At 50.8% G+C, this 19,388-nt stretch overlaps 1 protein-coding gene across 2 annotated transcripts in view; it reads right to left on the bottom strand.

Moving 5' to 3' along the window:
• RASA3 (RAS p21 protein activator 3) overlaps positions 1–19,388 on the bottom strand; it is a 116,039-nt gene that overhangs the window by 63,279 nt on the left and 33,372 nt on the right. Inside the window, exon 2 of one of the 2 annotated variants that reach the window (XM_064585862.1) lies at positions 5,919–6,036. In XM_064585862.1, the coding sequence (XP_064441932.1) occupies positions 5,919–6,036 (118 nt within the window). The other variant, XM_064585863.1, reaches the window with a different exon arrangement.

Genomic DNA, 19,388 nt, shown 5'->3' with positions numbered 1-19,388 from the left:
GACAGAAAGTCGCTCCGATCCTACAAAGGACGCGTGTCGTGTCGTGTGGCATTCTGCACACTTGCAGCAGGGACAGGAGGGATGTAGGTAAGCCTCTGCCAGGAAGGAGAGAGTCTGAGGTATTTGTCTGAGAACAAATACATCACAGTATTTGTTCCAATGCTGGACAGAAGGGTCACTGGGCCAATCACTGCTTGCACTCGAGGGGCTCTGTGCTGGGATGCGGGCAGTGAAGCACCCAAGGGTCCATGGTGGCTGCTGATCACAGAGACACGGAGGACATTTGAGGGTGGTAGCCTGGCAGGCAGGGCCAAAGGAGCCTGAGGTCAGCATCGGGCAGGCACAGGACCAGGCAGGAAAGGTATTCAGAGCTGCTCACACTCTTTCCCCCAAGCACTAGGACCCAAACTGGGGATTCCTCCTGGAGTACTACAGGACCATGGAGAGACGGGTCCCCACCTGGAGCACCCCAGAACGGTGGGGGGATGGATCCCTGTCTGGAGCACCCCAGAACGGTGGGGAGATGGATCCCCGCCTGGGGCACCCCAGAACAGTGGGGGGATGGATCCCCACCTGGAGCACCCCAGAATGGTGGGGTGGGAGGGCAGATTCCCGACCTGGAGCACCCCAGAATGGTGAGGTGGAGGGATGGATCCCCGCCTGGGGCACCCCAGAACAGTGGGGGGATGGATCCCCGCCTGGAGCACCCCAAGATTGTAGGGCATAAATTCACCTACTCCAGCTGGCAAGGACTGTCTGGGCGTAAAGCCTGCATTTATGTCCAAAAGACTTTTTTTTAAACTTAAACTGGAGAAATTCGAGATAAAAGTAAATGTCAGGAGAAACTGTTCTGTGTACAGCCTCATAAATCAAAATCGGTGTTTGCTCATCAACAACGTGGTTTTTATTAAAAACCTCCAAGCAAATGGAGTCTGTCTTCCCAAACCATAGACCCCCAGACAGCTTCTCCCCCTCAAAACTGTGGAGCTACGGGGTCCTCCTTGCTGGAGTTACGCCCGGAACACCGCAGAGCTGGTACGTTCTTCAGTATGAGCAGAAAGAAAGGTGCTGTCACGTCAGGGACCCACAGCCTCCTTTAATTCCAGGTTTAAGTGTGCACCCATCCTGCCTGAGAACAACTCTTCCTTTGGGAACATTCTCAGCAGGAACGACAGGACGTGAGGGCCGTAATTGCACCGTGTCAGTAAACACGGTGATGAGCTAGCTCGTCCTCACTCTGCTCCAGAAAGCGGTTATTTTACTGTCTAACTTCTAATCTTATGTAAAAAAGCAAAACAAAAACATCCCCCATAATCCCACTAACCCCACAAAATAACCACACTGACACTTATGTCCACATATTCCAGACCATTTTGGAACAATCCCAACTTTTGGAACAAAAGAGAGCCTTACTGTGAACACAGCTTTGTGACCTGCCGTTAACACTCCAGACATAAAGGCCCTTTGAGCCGCATGAGCACCATTCCCACCGGCCCGCGAGCAGCCGCGAGGAGCCGCCAGAGCTCCGCGTCTGCGGGCAGGCGAGAGGGGCCCACAGGCCAGCACCAGGTGGCCGCCCCCCCACCCCACGAAACCAGGTGAGAGCAGGCAGACCGCGGGCGGGGGTCCCGGAGCAGCTGTGGGGAGAGGCTCAGCACGGCCCCCTCTCAGAGTGGCCACTGGGGAAGGTGAGGGTCAGATCAGGAAGTCTGGGGCAGCTCCTCTGCTGGCCAGGAGCTGTTCGTACATCTTGGGGGGATTTTGTGGGAAAAGGCAGGCAATGTCTTCCTCGCAATAATCACATACGTTGACAAAAGGAAACGAAAACACTAGTACTTTGTGGAATCATCTTGCAAATGAGCGGGCTAACCCAGCACTTAAGAGGTCTTGGTTTTAACTTCTTGTGTGCATGTAACGTGGATATGCTCCTTTTACCGGACAAAATGGTGATTTCCTCCATGATGGAACCTTCCCCATCCCTGTTTTGGAAGCAGGAGGTAGACTCTCCTAGGTGGGGTCCTGGGATGCTCTCCACAGATGCGCCGTGCCGTCCAGGATAGGTAGCTGCCCGTGAGCCCGGCCTTGCCAGCCCATCATCCTAGAGCCTTGAGCTTAAGCAAACAGACAATGAGCTGCCAATTAAGTGGTAACACGATTATAGCCATAAAAGTTACATGTGAGCAAAGCTCACTCTCAACGTCAGGAAAGTATTTTTCCTCGTAAGACAGAAACTGTGCCCAAAATCACTTTTCTGGAGAAGGGAGAAGGCCAGGAGGAAAGGGCCTGCGCTCCCTGGTGTCTGACCCGACGAGCTCTCCCAAGCAGGTCTGCAGCAGAGCCTCCCCCGAGCCCCTGCTCTCCCACATCAAAAGGAAAGAAAAGAACAAACCAGGGCCTTTCCCTAGCGAGGGGCAGACACGAGTGAGTGCTAGGGACACCTGCGAGCAAGGTCGCCGGCTCAGGGACCCCAGAGACAACCCTCCACTGGTGAGAAGAAGCGGGGAGACACGCGTCCCCTTCTCTCTGACACAGTCCGTCTGCGCTTCCGGCTGAGTCCGAAGACGGTACTGGGCAGCAGCTGAGCTCGGGACTGTCCCTGCCCCAGAGGCCCAGCCAGGCCGCCGAGCCCTCTGGCTCTCTTGAGTTCGGAGACCAGATGGAGGCTCTTTATTTCCCACAGTGACTTTGCCAAATGGAGCGTCCGATCTGAGAGGAAACACTGAGGCCAGTGGAAGCATGCTGGGGAGACGGGGGCGAGCAGGGGACTTCCTCGGAGGCGACGACTGGCCCCTGCCCACACAGGTGGCCATCGGCACGGTCGGGTTGCCTCCCAGTGTGCCCACCTCCTTCTCACTGGCAGCTGCCATTGGAGGCTGGGCCTTCCTCCTCTGGCCCCGAGGCTGGCAGAAGCCTCCAGGTGGGTCTTCTGCTTCTGGGCCCTAGCCAGGGCCACTCGAGCTGGAATCTTAAAATATCACCCTCTTCCAGCTATCCTCGCGTACAAGCTCCCACCCTTCTTCCCTCTCACCTCACGAGTCCTCATGAGACATGTTTGGACACCATTCTCTCCTGTCCCTAAACCTCTCTCATCCTGCCCATTTCTTAGTGTATCTGGGGTGTATTTGGAGCTTGCCTTCCCATTTACCACTGCTCCCTTCAGCTATACCCAATCAGCTATTTATTCATCCAGTGATGTTTTCATTTAAGTTCTTGTGTTCCCCATCCTGGAAATTCTATTTGGTTCTTTTGCAAACTGGGTTCATCATTCTTTATCATTTCTCATCCCATTCATGTTTATAATCTTGTCCCTTATTACTTCAAACTCATTAAACTTTGTTGGCTGACACTCTGCAAACTCTTCAGGTCTGATCCTGCAGTCTGTTGTTTTTCTTGGCAAATGCACACGACACTTTATCTCCTTGTGTTCTTTGTGTATTTTCTCCTCAGAGATCACAGAGGACGATTCTTTGAGGCCTGGACTGAAGGATACGTTTGGATTTGCTTTGACTGGCATTTCGTCACCTCAGTGGACATTATAAACTACTATCCAGGACTACGGTAATAAACGTGCATGGACTGAGGTTTCTGGATTCAGGCCTGCAAACTCAGAAGAGAGCTAATTTTTGGTTTCAAATTTTTGGTACCAAGTGGAGGCAGCAATTTTCTTTGCTAACTTATGGGGTGCGTTTATTTGCCTTTTTGCCCTTACACTACGGAGTAGAACTTTGGGGCTACCAGCTCACAAGGTCCACCAGTATGAATACAGGTTTTGCCTCAATACTAAATGGCCAAATGCACCCATAATTTTTAAGCTCCTGGAATTATTTTGTGTTCGTGTGTCTCTTTGTTGTCAGGTTTAACTTTCTGTTTACAGCACCCTCTCCTTGTCTGGTATATTAGAGAAGCACTCAATAAATATTCACTGAAGGGTGCCTGGGTGGCTCAGTCGGTTAAGCATCTGACTCTTGGTTTCAGCTCAGGTCATGATTTTGGGGTCCTGGGATCGCATCAGGCTCCACGCTCAGCAGGGAATCTGCTCCAGATTCTCTCCTTCTGCTCCTCCCTCACTCAAGTGCATGTGCACTCTCTCTCTCTCTCTCTCAAATGAATAAATAAATCTTTAAAAAATAAATATTCATTGAGCAAATAAATAAATAAACAAAAATAGCCAAGCTCATTAAAACTGTCTGTAAGGAGAGCAATATGAATTCTCCAAGTCTGGACCATTACCTCCGTGCACTGACTAGAGTTAACTGGCTCCTTGTGACAGCATTTTGAGGGCTCCCACCTGATTCTGGCTGTTTCTCAGATGGCTGATTTTCTGACAGGACAGTATTACTACATCATTATCTTTTATTTAGCTCTGAGCCTCCCTTTCCTGCTCCAGAAGCACATTTTCTAGTACCACCAATGCCAGGAACCACGATTTCCATTTCTAAACTTGTCTAAAATGTTTTGAAGACTGTGACCCCCATTCTCAACCTTGCCTAAAACAGAGGTTCCCTCTGGGAAGAGAGGAGACTCTCTTCCCAGAGGTCTTGGCTCAGCAGGTCTGGGGAGGGCTCAGCTTCCCCGAGACCACAGTTACTTTCCAGGTTTATGACCTCCGGGCCTCAACATCAACTGTGCAAACACAGAGAGGGTTTATCTGGTGTCAGGATAATGGAAGTAACCCAGAACGCTACAGTAACATCATCATCCCTGGCATCACCTTCATCACCAGCCCCAAAGCCAGACTTGACTCTGGACAAATGTCTCAGGCTTTTCGTTTTTCGTCAACAAATTGTATCAGAGACTCTCGAGCATGCCCAGCACACACACAACTATGGCCCTTGGCCTCAGGGACACCCCCCAGCGCTGGGGCCCCCGGTGCAGACAGAGAATGAAAGGTGTCTCCACATGCAGGAGCAGGAAATCCCTAACAGGTTTGTAAAAACAAAGTTCAGCCAGTGGTCAGAACGCACTCTTTGTTCCCTCTGAGAAGGAGCAATATGCAAGGATATAATTCTGCTAAAAATGTTCTCAAACTGAAAATAGCTGTTTGCATGGATCCACACAACCCATAATTCTAACCCTGAAGGACTTCGTGGGGATCCTTCTCCACCCCATTAACCACTTGATGATAAACGTACTTGCTCAGGACCCCACTACTGGCTTGTTGGCTTCACGTGGGCCGCCAACCATGATCCCCATCCCCGCTAACACGCCATTTCTGGGTCCTCTCTCCCCACCCCCTACGTAAACTGCTGTCAGGGTGCCCTCACCTCCTGTCCCTGGGGTGTGGTCCGGGGGCAGCATCCCGGGGAGACTGTCAGAAATGCAAATTACGGCCCACCCCACATGTCCTGGGCAGATATCTGTGTCTCGACAAGCCCTCCAGCGGTGAGTGGCCCTTAGCAGCTGACCTTGAGAGGGGCTGATGTGCTCACCACGTAGCAAATTCCTCAATCTGAGGACCTGTTAGGTGCTGCTCCTTCTGACTGGACCTTTTCTAACGCTATCAATGAGCACTTTCCAGGCCCCCTTTCCTCAGTATTACCTCCATGCCCATCTCAGGTATGACTCTCTAGGAAAATTTAAAGGAAGGTGGTAAAAAAAAAATAAGCTTCCCAAATACTCACCTCTCAAAATGTTCGGTACACACCTTCAGCTCATCTCTGACCAGAAGATGCCCACATGCGCCCCAGTAGCAACAGCTCCCCCATGCACCTGCAGGCTGCTCAGCCCCGGGCAGCCCAAGCATTTGGGAAGATCATCATCTGCCAGCAAGATGGCAGTGACAACTGTCCTGGACACGGGAGCCCGTGTGAATGTTCCAGCACCTGGCTCACGCCGAGCAGCTCGGACAGTGGCAAACGGCACCTGTGTTCAGGGTATGTGCTATACAGAGGATCAAGTAAAGCAACAGCCGACATTACCAGAGTGACTTCTCCACAATCTTGGTCCTGAAAACCTCCTCCCGGTCCAAGTTCACAGTGCAGTAGCAATCTCGCATCTTGTTTGGCCCCGGGTAGGTGGGAAGATTTTTGGCTTCACCTAAAAATCAAATGTAAATATACCATCAACTTAGCATAGAATTATTTCGTTCCCTTGCTAATCACAAGCACATTTCCAAATAATGAATTTATTTCATAGCAATGCACCTGCTTTCTCTTTTGTACACTCATTAGCTCTTTATGATGTCTTTCTTGCTACCACAAGTCAAATATCAAAGAGAAGAGCATGTGCGATGTTAGAATACAAGGTAACATACACATAACCTCCAAAAAAATTGATAAAACTAGGAATCCACTAGCCTACGAATTAGGATTTTATTCACATTAGCCCCCTTAATTTTTTTTAATGTGTAAATTATGTAAGATACATATAACTTAAAATGTATCATCTTAACCACCTTTAAGTACAGAGCTCAGTAGTCTTAAGTATATTTACACTGTTGTGCAACCAATCTCTGTAACTTTTTCATCTTGCAAAACTGAAACTGCACCCACTAAACACATCCCCATTCCCCTCCCCCAGCACCTACCCTTCCACTTTGTGTCTTTGAATCCGGCTACTCTAGGTAATTCACGAAGTGTGATCATTCAGTATTTGTCCTTCTGTGACTGCCTTATTTCACTCAGCACAATGCCCTCAAGGTTCATTCATGCGTGTTGTAGCAAATGTCAGGATTTCCTTCCTTGTTAAGGCTAATTGATATTTCATTGTAGGGATGGACCACATTTTGCTTATCCATTCATTCCCTGGGTCGCTTTTTTATTCTGAATTTGATTTGACATTATTAGGTCAAAGTTGGGGCAATAATTAAGGAGAAGGACTCTTTTTTATTGACAAAACTATGGACTCCAGCTGTTTATTTTTTTAAAGATTTTATTTATTTGAGATAGAGAGAGAGAATGAGCACACAAGTGGGGGGTAGGGGGAGAAGCAGGCTCCCCGCTGAGCAGGGAGCCTACTCGATCCCAGGACCCCGGGATCATGACCTGAGCTGGAGGCAGACGTATAAGGACTGAGCCATCTGGGCAACCCTCCAGCTGTTTCAATACAGAGCGATTAGCCAGTTAGAAGTAAGTCCCGAGGGGAGACCTTCTGTAGGTCAAGTGTCCCTCTCCCATGGCCCCTCCTCCACACGGAAGGAGAAACCTTCAGGCAGCAGCATGCCCAGCCGGCCCTGCAGAAAATGCCACAACTCCTCGACTCCTCGTGGGACCCCGGGTCTGCCTAGAGACCATTATCAACACCGCAATCTAGTGTCCTCTCCTGGAAGCTCACAACTAGCACGAACAGCAAGTCGACAGCCCCATTCACGGGCAGCTTGGGACGCAGACGCCCAGGTGACGTCTCCTCAGACATACTCTTGCCTCCCAGAGGCCTTCCCTGTCTCCGAGTCTTCCGGGGCGCCTGCAGGCAGCTGGCCCAGCACTCGGGAGACAGGGCAGTTCCGAGAGCCCCGCACCATGCCAACGACCCTCCAGGCACAGCCGGTAGCCCCTGTGGCACCACGAGGCACCAAACGGCCTCATTCTTGTCAAAACCGAAAAAGCAACAGGAACCGACCCAAACCAGAGCACGAGCTCCGCAGAACCCAGCACCAAAGCCACCCAGGGCACGCACCCTCCTCCGCACAACTCCCAACAAAGACCGCCGTTCTAACTCACGTGGAGGAAACCAGCTCATTTAAAAGATGCCAGTTTGCAAATGGGCCTGCCAGAGCCTCCAGGAGGGCAGAGACGAACTCAGTCTGTTTGAAGCTTTCTTGACCTTTCATTTAACGTCGTTACGGACCCCCCACGCAACAGGGGATCTGTATTCACCTTATTTCTGACCAGCGTGTCCCTTCAGGATTTCTAAGAGCACCAGCTGTAATCAGCGCATGTGGTCCCTTCCTGCACACAGACAGAACATGAGACCTGATTCTCCAGGCCTCAGTTTCCCCCACTGTAAGAGCAGGAGAATACATGAGCTCTCCAAGGCTCCTCCAGCTCCAAGAAGTTTTAATTTAAAAAATTCCAGGGGTTTTTCTTTTGGGAATCATCAATGGCTCTTAGCAGGTGAAGAAAGAGAAATAGCAATGTTTTCTTGTACAGCCACAACATTATAATGCTCCAGAACACACCATGTCTACATGAGTCGAGCACATGAAAACATGGCCAATCTGGTAAGAGGCACGTGAGTCTGAGCCAAGCTTCAAGTCAGTTGTAAGACTTCCGGCAGATGGGAAAGGTCATATGCACAAGCATGCAGGGCGTGTGACCATATTCTGCAGGCGCCAAAGGGTACAACAAGGTTCGCGGGCATCTCCAGAGAGGGGGCAGGTGTGAAGGGGCAAGAGGAGCCGATGCAGGGCTCCTTCCGCCGAGCTGACCCGACAAGGCAGTCACTTCACACATGCCAGGCCCAAAACAAGCACCTTCTGTCTTCCGGTTCTGGTTTGGGAACTGATCGCTTTCACAGCATTCACAAATCTAACCTTAAAACCAGCCTGACATTGTGAACTTCCCAGTTGATACCTTTATGATGGGAATCAGGGCTTACCATGCTTCCCTTTGGAATTTTTTTTTTTTTTTTTACAGCAAATGAGATATTTAGTTCCAAGTTCCTGTGTTTCTTTCTTTTTTTTTTTTTTTAAGATTTTATTTATTTTTTTGACAGAGAGAGACATAGCAAGAGCAGGAACACAAGCAGGGGGAGTGGGAGAGGGAGAAGCAGGCTTCCCGCGGAGCAGGGAGCCCGATGTGGGACTTGATCCCAGGACCCTGGGATCATGACCTGAGCCGAAGGCAGACGCCCAACGACTGAGCCACCCAGGCGCCCAGTTCCTGTGTTTCTTAAAAGGAGAAAAGACACTTTTTTGAAAGTCTCATGGGAGATGATCGTTGGTAGAAAATACAGAACTGGGATTTTGTTCCTGTTTATTCTCCAAAGAACCTCAGAACACAAGCAATAGTCGCTGACGTTCCTCAAGGTGGGAACTGGGAGAAGAGAAGGGAAAGATGAGCCTGAACAGGAGACACCTGACCCGGTGAAAATGCCGGTGTGTGAACACAGACTGAGCCACATTCCCCCCACACCCCACTGGTCCCAGGTGGGGGGCCGCGATGACAGCGCCACAGAGAACCAGTGGGCTGACCGGAGCCGACGCTAACAAGACACTCAAGCCAGGAGGTCTGGGAGCAGCGGGCGGCACCCCCAGCCCTGTCCTCTGCCCAGGGTCCTTACTGTTGGGCGCCTATCTGGACCAAACAGGCTGAGAGGGAGGAGTTTCCCCGAGTCTCTGCTTGCTTGGAGCCCTGCCACAGACTGGGGTGGGCCTCTCAGCTCTCGGGTGTCCCACCCTGACCATATTCAGAAGAGGTTACCACTCCTTCCACGTTGACTACTTATCCCAAAGGCTAGAGGTCATTTCCTGGCCCGGCTGCGTATTACGGTGCCTTTCTGTCCCTGAGGAAAAACATGTCCCTCTTCCCAGCACGTGAAGACATTTACATAGGAAAGTAAGGCTGTCCCAGGTGCTGAATTATGTGTTGAGTGAACAGATGAATAAGCGGCCACCAGGTAACAGAAAAGTAATCCTTGGTTTCATTCTAAGAACCAAGTTAGGATCATTTTCATGACTCTTTCTCCTACTGACCATGTCTGGAACATATGCTACACACCAACCAGATCTGATGAAAACAACACATCTGGAACCTGGTTCTATCTCCAAACACCTAATCTACTAACAGAAGTAAAAGGCAGCCCTTAAAAAACAGTAAACAGGGGCGCCTGGGTGGCTCAGTTGGTTAAGCCACTGCCTTCGGCTCAGGTCATGATCCTGGAGTCCCGGGATCGAGTCCCGCATTGGGCTCCCTGCTCAGCGGGGAGTCTGCCTCTCCCTCTGACTCTCCCCCTCTCATGCTCCCTCTCTATCACTATCTCTCTCAATAAATAAATAAAAATCTTAAAAAAAAAAAAAAAAAACGAACTGAGGGTTGCTGGAGTGGGGGGTGGGGTGGGAGGGATGGGGTGACTGGGTGATAGACACTGGGGAAGGTATGTGCTCTGGTAAGCGCTGTGAATTGTGCAAGACTGTTGAATCTCAGATCTGTACCTCTGAAACAAATAATGCAATATATGTTAAGAAAAAAAAAAGAAGAAGAAGAAGAAGGTAGCAGGAGGGGAAGAATGAAGCAGGGGAAATCGGAGGGGTAGACGAACCATGAGAGACGATGGACTCTGAAATCAAACAGGGTTCTAGAGGGGAGGGGGGTGGGAGGATGGGTTAGCCTGGTGGTGGGTATTGAGGAGGGCACATTCTGCATGGAGCACTGGGTGTTATGCACAAACAATGAATCATGGAACACTTCATCTAAAACTAATGATGTAATGTATGGGGATTAACATAAGAATAAAAAAAATTAATTAATTTAAAAAAAAACGGTAAACAAAAGACACTGAATGAACAAACTCTGGTTCTTACATCCAGGAACCAAGCCCTGGGGATCGTGACCCAGGAAGAACTACTTAATACACATTTCAGATTTCCTCCAAGAGGTATTAGGGGCAGGTAAAAGACAAGCATAAAATAAGGCTGTTCACAAGGCGCCTGGGTGGTGCAGCTGGTTGAGCGTCCGACTCTTGGTTTCGGCTCAGGTCATGATCTCAGGGTCGTGGGATCGAGCCCCAGGTCAGGCTCTGTGCTCAGCAGGAAGTCTGCTTGAGGATTCTCTCTCTCTCCCTCTGCTTCTTGTGCATACCACCCCCCCTCATTAAAAAAATCCTTAAGAAAATGAGGCTGCTCACATGGAAATTAAGAGTTCAAAACATAATGAAAAGAAGGAAAATTGTATCTATCCAGCCCCAACATGTGTGACTCAGTGATCAGTTGAGCTCCGAGTTCCCTGGGAGCTAAGCACGAATGGAAATATGGCTGAAGGCACACTTCTCAGAATTTACTTGGAAAGGAAGCGCACCAATCCCCCGGGGGAAACACTGTTCTAGAGCAACCCTCTGCTAGCCTCACACAGGAGGCAGGAAATGATGGGCTGGGCAGGCATCCGTGTTCGTTCTCTAAGAGGTGCAAAAACATACTTCATGTGGCAACCTCTCGTCCCGTCCATCACAAGGAGCAGGGCACAAATTACAAACGCCATGAAGAGTCTCAGCAGAGAGGTGGTATGAACAAGGAGGCTCTGCCTTCTGTTCCCCATCCATGCTTACCGTGGACTCGGACCAGCATTTCCACTCTTAACACCAACTCACGGCTGGGGCTCCCAGAGATACCCGGAGGGCCCACGTCCACGGAAGGAGCCTGGTAAGACGCCCGGAGGATGACAGCAGAGCCAGCCCCCAGTCCTCACTGGGACGCTGCCGAGATCCTCAGCCAGGCCTCCACCGAGACCCACAGCCTCCAGCCACACGGCCTGCTCACTTGTCTCCTCCCTCCTCCCCGTGGAACCTGCGACATGACTGGGTCTCCTTTCTTTCTTTGCCTCCAGCATCTGAAACAGCACTCTAGTCTGGCAAATAGTAAGCATCCTGTAAATGTTTGCTCAAATTAATAGACCAGTACATATAAGAATAAAATGACCAGCTGGGTAGGGATTTAGGAGTGCTGATTATGCACTTCAGCTTTCAAAGACCCTGCCAAATACCCAAAGAGAGACAGTCATGGGTTCCTCTACCCTCCTGCCCCTGAGATGTGAGCCCAGTGTACCCCCTTGGGGTCTGGGCAGTCCAACAGTGACTGGGTAAGGACAGAGCCTTGTGGATTCCACCTGGTCCCTGGGATAAGTGCTGCACCATGAGCCAAGAAGTGAGAGCCCTGAGGCCACTGCTGGAAGGACAGCATGAATGTGGGCGGGGGCTGTCTGAGCACAGATGACCTCCCAATACTTTTATGGACCCACAACACATGAGGCACACATTGGGGACCTGCAGTCCAGCCCATCCACTAGCAGACTGCGACAGCCCCATCGAGGCCTCACAGTACAGAAGCTTCATCCAGCCAATTCCAGCCCAACCTGTGGGCCCCAAATCCCGGGCCCCAAAGCTGTAGGACACAAGTTGTTGTTTCCAAGCCTTAAGGCTGTGAGGAAAACTATACCAGGACACACACAATGTCCTCCGGTTCAGAAGCTCCTACAGGACTACCCAGGACACACACACATGTCCTCAGGTCAGGAGCTCCTACAGGACTACCCAGGACACACACACATGTCATCAGGTCAGGAGCTCCTACAGGACTACCCAGCACACACATGTCCTCAGGTTCAGGAGCTCCTACGGGACTACCCAGCACTCAGAACATCCTCAGGTTCAGGAGCTCCTACAGGACTACCCAGGACACACAGTTGTCATCAGGTTCAGGAGCTCCTACAGGACTACCCAGCACACAGAACGTCCTCAGGTTCAGGAGCTCCTACAGGACTACCCAGCACACACATGTCCTCAGGTTCAGGAGCTCCTACAGGACTACCCAGGGCACACACACATGTCATCAGGTTCAGAAGCTCCTACAGGACTACCCAGCACACACATGCCCTCAGGTTCAGGAGCTCCTACAGGATTACCCAGGACACACACACACATATCCTCAGGTTCAGGAGCTCCTACAGGACTACCCAGGACACACACACAGTGTCCTCAGGTTCAGGAGCTCCTACAGGACTACCCAGCACATACAACGTCCTCAGGTTCAGGAGCTCCTACAGGACTACCCAGGACACACACACATGCCCTCAGGTTCAGGAGCTCCTACAGGACTACCCAGGGCACACACAGGTCCTCAGGTTCAGAAGCTCCTACAGGACTACCCAGGCACACAAAGTGTCCTCAGGTTCAGGAGCTCCTACAGGACTACCCAGGACACACACACAGTGTCCTCAGGTTCAGGAGCTCCTACAGGACTACCCAGGGCACACACACAACGTCCTAGGTTCAGGAGCTCCTACAGGACTACCCAGGACACACACACATGCCCTCAGGTTCAGGAACTCCTACAGGACTACCCAGGACACACACACATGTCATCAGGTTCAGAAGCTCCTACAGGACTACCCAGCACACACATGTCCTCAGGTTCAGGAGCTCCTACAGGACTACCCAGCACACACATGTCCTCAGGTTCAGGAGCTCCTACAGGACTATCCAGGACACACACACATGCCCTCAGGTTCAGGAGCTCCTACAGGACTACCCAGGACACACACACATGCCCTCAGGTTCAGGAACTCCTACAGGACTACCCAGGACACACACACATGTCATCAGGTTCAGAAGCTCCTACAGGACTACCCAGCACACACATGTCCTCAGGTTCAGGAGCTCCTACAGGACTACCCAGCACACACATGTCCTCAGGTTCAGGAGCTCCTACAGGACTATCCAGGACACACACACATGCCCTCAGGTTCAGGAGCTCCTACAGGATTACCCAGGACACACACACATGTCCTCAGGTTCAGGAGCTCATACATAAGTAGGTAAAGAGTCTTTCCTCTTCCTTTCCGTCCAGGCACACTGGTGATAATCTGAATCATGGATTAGTCCAGTGACACAATGTCTGACACCATGCTGCCATCACACTATCAGATCTGTCACAGCCCTGACGGCCAGGGAGCTGTGTGCCGTGGGCACCATGGGGCAGCTACAGGAGATACTCTGCTGCACCCACCAGGTAAGTTTTGATTCTGATTCCACACACATGTATCCCAGATTGGAGAAGAGTAAAAGAAATGTGATAGACAAGCACACTGGGCAGGCCAGATAAAGGAACAGCCTGGTCTGCAGGGACCTTTGAAGGCTGGGCCAGCCAGAGCTACCGGTGGTTGTGACCCATCCTTTCCTGAGCGGTCACTCTAGCAGTAAAGGAGAGCAGAGCGTGTCCACCGTGATGAACTGTGCTGGCTGGTTTTACAACCTCAGGATCCAACTATTATTTTTAACGTTTCTTAACAGACCAACAGACTCGAACAAAAACAGTCAATGCCCCTGAGTGAGCATGCAGGGGTCCACTGGGTGGCCGCCACAGCCACATCAGAGAAGGGCTGTACTCTCACCGGGTCTACACCCATGATCCTGAGCAGGGGCACCCCTGCTGGTGCTACAGTTACCTTCCATTTACCCACTAGAGAAAGGTGCCCCTGCCCTGACCTTTCTGTTTGTTTGTCAGGGAGCTGAAATGTTCTGAGCCTGTGAGTGGAAGACACGTTCCCATCATCAGCCAACATGGTCATGAAAATACACAGATCTATGGCCCCTCAAAGTGCTGTGACCTCAGGCTGTGGCCCCACTGAACATCCTCTGCTGGGTGCTACCCTCAGGTCTCAGCCCGGGGTGCCCTCAGTCGAAGATGGCAATGAGACAGTTCTAAATTTTGAGTTAGTGGATGCCATTTAAAAATAAAGAAGTTTCACATTTCTTTCAAATCCTTTTGAAAACTCTGAAGATCCAGCCATGCTGGCTACTTCCCCTTGTTGCAATGGTTGTGGGTCTGGTGGGGGCGGCCCCTCTCAGGGGACACCTGCCTGGCCTTGTGCATTTGGGGCCCTCCAGCCACATGCGTGGATCTGCCCTCCCTGCCCCTCATGTGGTCTGCTGGGGCCCCACTCTTAAGGACGCCAGTCTGTCATCAAGGTGCACCTTCCCTGGAGTTCACCCCCCCACACACACACAACACGAGCAGCATCTGGGGCTGGAAGACCGCCTGTGGCAGGTCAATAATGACACTCTAGGGTGCGTGCTTCCTCCATACCTTCTAGCACGGCTCTGCTCCCCAAAGTCTTTTGCTCTCCCATGCTTTGATTCTACTAGTTGCTTTAGGAATCTCTAACAGGTTACAGTAGCAGCATAAGGGTGAGGAGGTAGCTGACGAGGGTGAAGGATGTAACAGGAACACAGATGGCAGGAATATGCGGAGATTTTTTTTAAATGCAGGAAACTGAAGTGAGGTACTATGGAAACTCCTGGAAGAGAGAGGGCCCCTGGACACTGGTGAAGACCAGGATCCGAGCTGTCCCCAAGCTGGGCCTGAGCCCTCCTAGAACATTATCCCTGTGCATCTGCACAGTAAACAGGAGGTACCAATAAGCAGGGGCCACACAAAAGAGAGCACAGTCTTCAGGATGCCCTCAGCCTGGGAACGGTTTTCACCTGGCACTCCCACCGCCAGAGGAGTTACCATGTGACCCAAATAAGAAACAGGAAGAAGGCAGATCACCTGGGAGAACACCTGAGAGAACACCCGAATGAACACCTGGCGAATGTCTGGCAGTGGACACCAGGGCCACAGGGCCACAGGGCCATACCCAAAGCCTGCTGTTTCCTCCCATCAAGGTGTTTATACACTTACCTGCTTGCACGTGCACATGTCTGTGTATGTGTGTGTATACGTGTTTTGATTTCTGCTTTTTCTTTTAGCAGCTTTATTGCGATAGGATCAGCATACCATAAAATTCACCTGTTTAAAGTGTACAATTCAATGTTTTTTAGTACATTCACTAGGTTGTGCAACCATCCCCACAATCAGTGTTAGAACATTTTCATGCCCCTGAAATAAACATGGACCTATTAACTGTCACATCCCTTCTGCCTCCCCCAGACCCTGGCAACCACTAACGTACTTTCCATCAGTTCTGGCTCTTCTGGACATTCATATAAATACAAACATATCACATGTGATCTTTTGAGTCTGACTTCTTTCATTCAGTGTAACGTTCAAGGCTTGTCCACACTGCAGTCTTGTTCCTTCTCCTGGCTGAGTAATATACCCCTGTATGGATGCTGCATGATCTGTTCGTCCATTCTTCAGCAGACAGACTTTCGGGCGATGTGCATAGTGCTGTGTGGTATTTGTGTACTCATTTCTGTGCCGACATGAGCACGCCCAGGAGTGGAGGTGCTGGGGGATGTGGTAACTCTGGGTTTAACTGTCTGAGGAGCCTCCAAACCGTTTCCCGTGCCGCCCGTGACACTTTACATTCCCAGCGGCAGTGGATGAGTTTCCACGGACATACGACTGCCTGTCTTTTCAATTATACATTTGCTTGGAATCAAAGAAATGCCTGTTGACCATTTTTTTGTTTTATGATGGCAAAATGGGAGGGGAAGAGGGTGACTGTGGCAACAGGTTTATGAAAACAGTAAATATTTTGGGCGCAGGTTTTTGCCCCTCCCCGCACGGCGGCAGGGCTGCACCACTGTGGTTTCCATGCCCGTTTCTGGCCAGGAGAGCGAACTCCCCCAGCCCTTCACCCACCGCAGCATGAGGGATTCTGGGTTTATGCTGCCTGTGTCCAAGCGCTGGCTCTGAAGACTCTGGAGAGCCCGGCCTGACAGGCAGGCGTGTGATGTCATGGGCACCTCCGCGGTCCGCTGGAACCACACAAGCCAAGTCCACCCGCGTGCTTCCGGCCTGCCGAGCCGGCCCCAGGGGGTTCCTTTCCTGGGGACAGCGTGAGGTTCCAGAGGCTGGGCTACTGCGGCTCACAGCCTCAGCGGCAGTGGAGAGGGGTGGAAACATTGTCTGTGTGTAGGTTTCCATTAAAATATTTTGTTTATATAGACGCTGTTTTGCTGTTATTGCTCAGAAGTACCCATAACGCAGCTGTGGGAATCCGAGATTGAATGCGACAGTCTTCCTACAGCCCAGGCCCAGCCACAGACCCAATCCCCAGAAACAGTCACATTCACTAATTTCTGTTTCTTACCTCCTGAGCAAGCATCATCAATTTAAACAAGAGTATCACTGATGTTTCTCAGCTGATCAATTTAAAATCAGCTGCTGACTCCCTGCTATGAAAGATGATTTTTTTACGATCATTTTACAATGTCAAGTATTCAACATTCCGCCCTGTTCTATACCTATCAATGTCTTACCTATTGTCTCTGTAACTTGATTCTAAATATGCTAACTCTGCAAGACGTCATTTACATCATGATCACGTGGACTCTGCGGCCCCCTCCGTGTCGCCCTTCACCTGTCCCCTTCCCGTCTGGCCTGAGCGCCTCCTCCAGGCGCTACTCTGGGTTGTGAGGAGGACACATCTCTGCCTGTCCAAGGGTCCTCATCTTTTGACAAAATACAAATTCGGCGTTCAGGTCAGGTTGCCCTGTTTAAGGCACTGCTCCATTTCTAAGAGCTCTTTAAATACATTAAATGGCCGAAATTTCCATTCCAACCTGCAACCTCTTCCACGGGCAGCAATGTCTTGATACATAAAATAAGACCCTGACTTGGCCAAAGTCAGCCCCTCCCAGCCCACGCTGGAAAGAGAGTCTTCTGGAAAATCTAGGTTTACTTTTCGGAAGCAACCAACATAGGATTTCAGGTTGCTGTTTTCTGCCCTCAGCGCTTTGGTACTATCTTTGCTTCTCCTCTTCCCGACACCATTCTAGGAAAGAGTCCTGACTTAAGCTTGAGAAAGAAAATTTCTTAGATATTAACTAAAGATTAGAAAAACCATCTTCTTCCTTATAAAATCAGAGCCTGCCATTCAGACCTCCAGTGCAAAACACAAAGTTCTGGAAAGACTTTTAAACGAAGGTGTTCCTTTGTTCACTCACGTCTGGCCTGAAGGGAAATGGCCTGGGTCTGCTCAGACACAGGTGGAAATCCCGGGTCCGTGGCCAAAGCGAGACTTCATATGTTATTCTGGGGTAAAGAGACTCTGAGAGGCCTTTCTGATGAAAGCTTGACCTTTTCCTATGTAACTTCTTATCTTTTCAGTTGGCTAAATACACCCCAGGCTGTTTCCCAAGCACTTTGCATTTTGTGGTCAGGGCAGTCTTTGACTCTGACGGTCTCTCCAAGAGTGAAGGCAATTATGGCAGCTTAGCACGGGGCTGACTTCACACACAGGTAACATCCATGTGAGTGTCTGTAATGGTAACAGACCTGTGTCAAGACTCTGAGATGTGTGGGTGACACACCCTGTTTCTGCTCCTTTGTAAGGGAGGCAGCATTTACTGAAACCCAGCAGGGCTAACCTCCATGTGCAGAAGGCAGAGGGGTTGCTCCCCCAATAAACCCATAAAATCCCCTCCTCCTTCCCTTGCCCAGCAGCCAGATGGGAGAGAAAACAGACGGTGGCAGCAGAAGGCAGCTGATGATAAGAGGGGCCGGCCACCAGGACAGTGCCAATGCCCCTGGTAGGGGTGGGAGGTGGGGGGGGGGCACTCTGGGCTGGAAGAACCACCAGGCTGACTGACCCCGTTCCTCCAGCTGCGACACAAAGAGAAACAGGTGGTGCATCTCGAGGCCTTGAGAGCAAGGATCGGTGGCAATGCAGACTGTGGGAGACGGTTATCTACAGAGCGGAAGAAGATTCCTACAAGTCAGATATCTGGTGACTATTCTGGGATCCAAAATATATAAAGAGCTCCTACAACTCAACAACAAAAGACAGATGACCCACTTAAAAATGGGCAAAGAACCTGAAAGATATTCTTCCAAAGATATCCAAACTGTCCGCATGGACATGAGAAGATGCTGGGCATCACATGTCATGACAGAAATGCAAGGCAAACCCACAGGGAGATACCACTTGGCCATGACACAGCCAGAATTCTTTTTTAAGGAAAATAACAAGTGTTGGTAAGGATGTGGAGAAAGTGGGGTGCTTGTATGCGGCTGAGGGGAGTGTGGAGTGGTGCAGCCGCCGTGGGAGACAGCGAGGAAGTGCGCCGGCGACCCCGCTGAGGGCCACACACTCAGGAGAACCGTGCACAGAACTGCGCACGTGGATGTCCACAGCAGCCAGCAGGTGGAGACAAGGCAGCCGCGCACCTACGTGTGGGCGGGGCCGCAGGACGGGTGCCATCGCTGCCTGGATGTGTGTGCGGGCTCCCTCCGGGTGATTTCAAAGGGAGAAACCAGAGCGAGGTGGTGGTAAGTGCACTAAATACCACTGAAGTGCACACTTGAAAATGGCTAAGTGGTGAGTCTGGGTTATGCCCACTTTATAAGACGGCAGCCAGTGTCCTGACGGAGGCGGCGGCTGCTCGGCGTCACTGTGGTCTCTGAGGCCGCTCTCCGCCCAGCGTCCTTTTCTGGGTGGGGCAGGGAAGGGTATAAACACATCCGTTCTTGTTGGAGCGTAACACACGCTCGATAAACACAGCTCCGTGGATTCCACGTATGTGCAAGCGTGGACTCAGCAGCCAGACCAACATGCGGGACGGTCCCAGCACTCCAGAATGTTCTCCCAGTCGTCCCACTCAGTAACTCTTCCCCCGCCAGGGCTCAGCATTCTTCCAAATTTTATAACGTCTGTCAGTTCTGCCTATTCTGTAGCTCATAAAAATGGAGCCAGATCCACTAACCCATGACAGGTTGCAAAATGGATCCTAATTTTACTTTTCATTTTAATTTATAAACTGAAGTAACTTTATAAAGAGAAGTTGCCCCT

This window comes from Mirounga angustirostris, unplaced genomic scaffold, assembly GCF_029215605.1.
Source record: "Mirounga angustirostris isolate CCGP_5_RB_7025 unplaced genomic scaffold, mMirAng1.0.hap1 SCAF_3, whole genome shotgun sequence".
Lineage (NCBI taxonomy): Eukaryota > Metazoa > Chordata > Mammalia > Carnivora > Phocidae > Mirounga > Mirounga angustirostris.
This window is presented reverse-complemented; position numbering and strand designations above follow the sequence as displayed.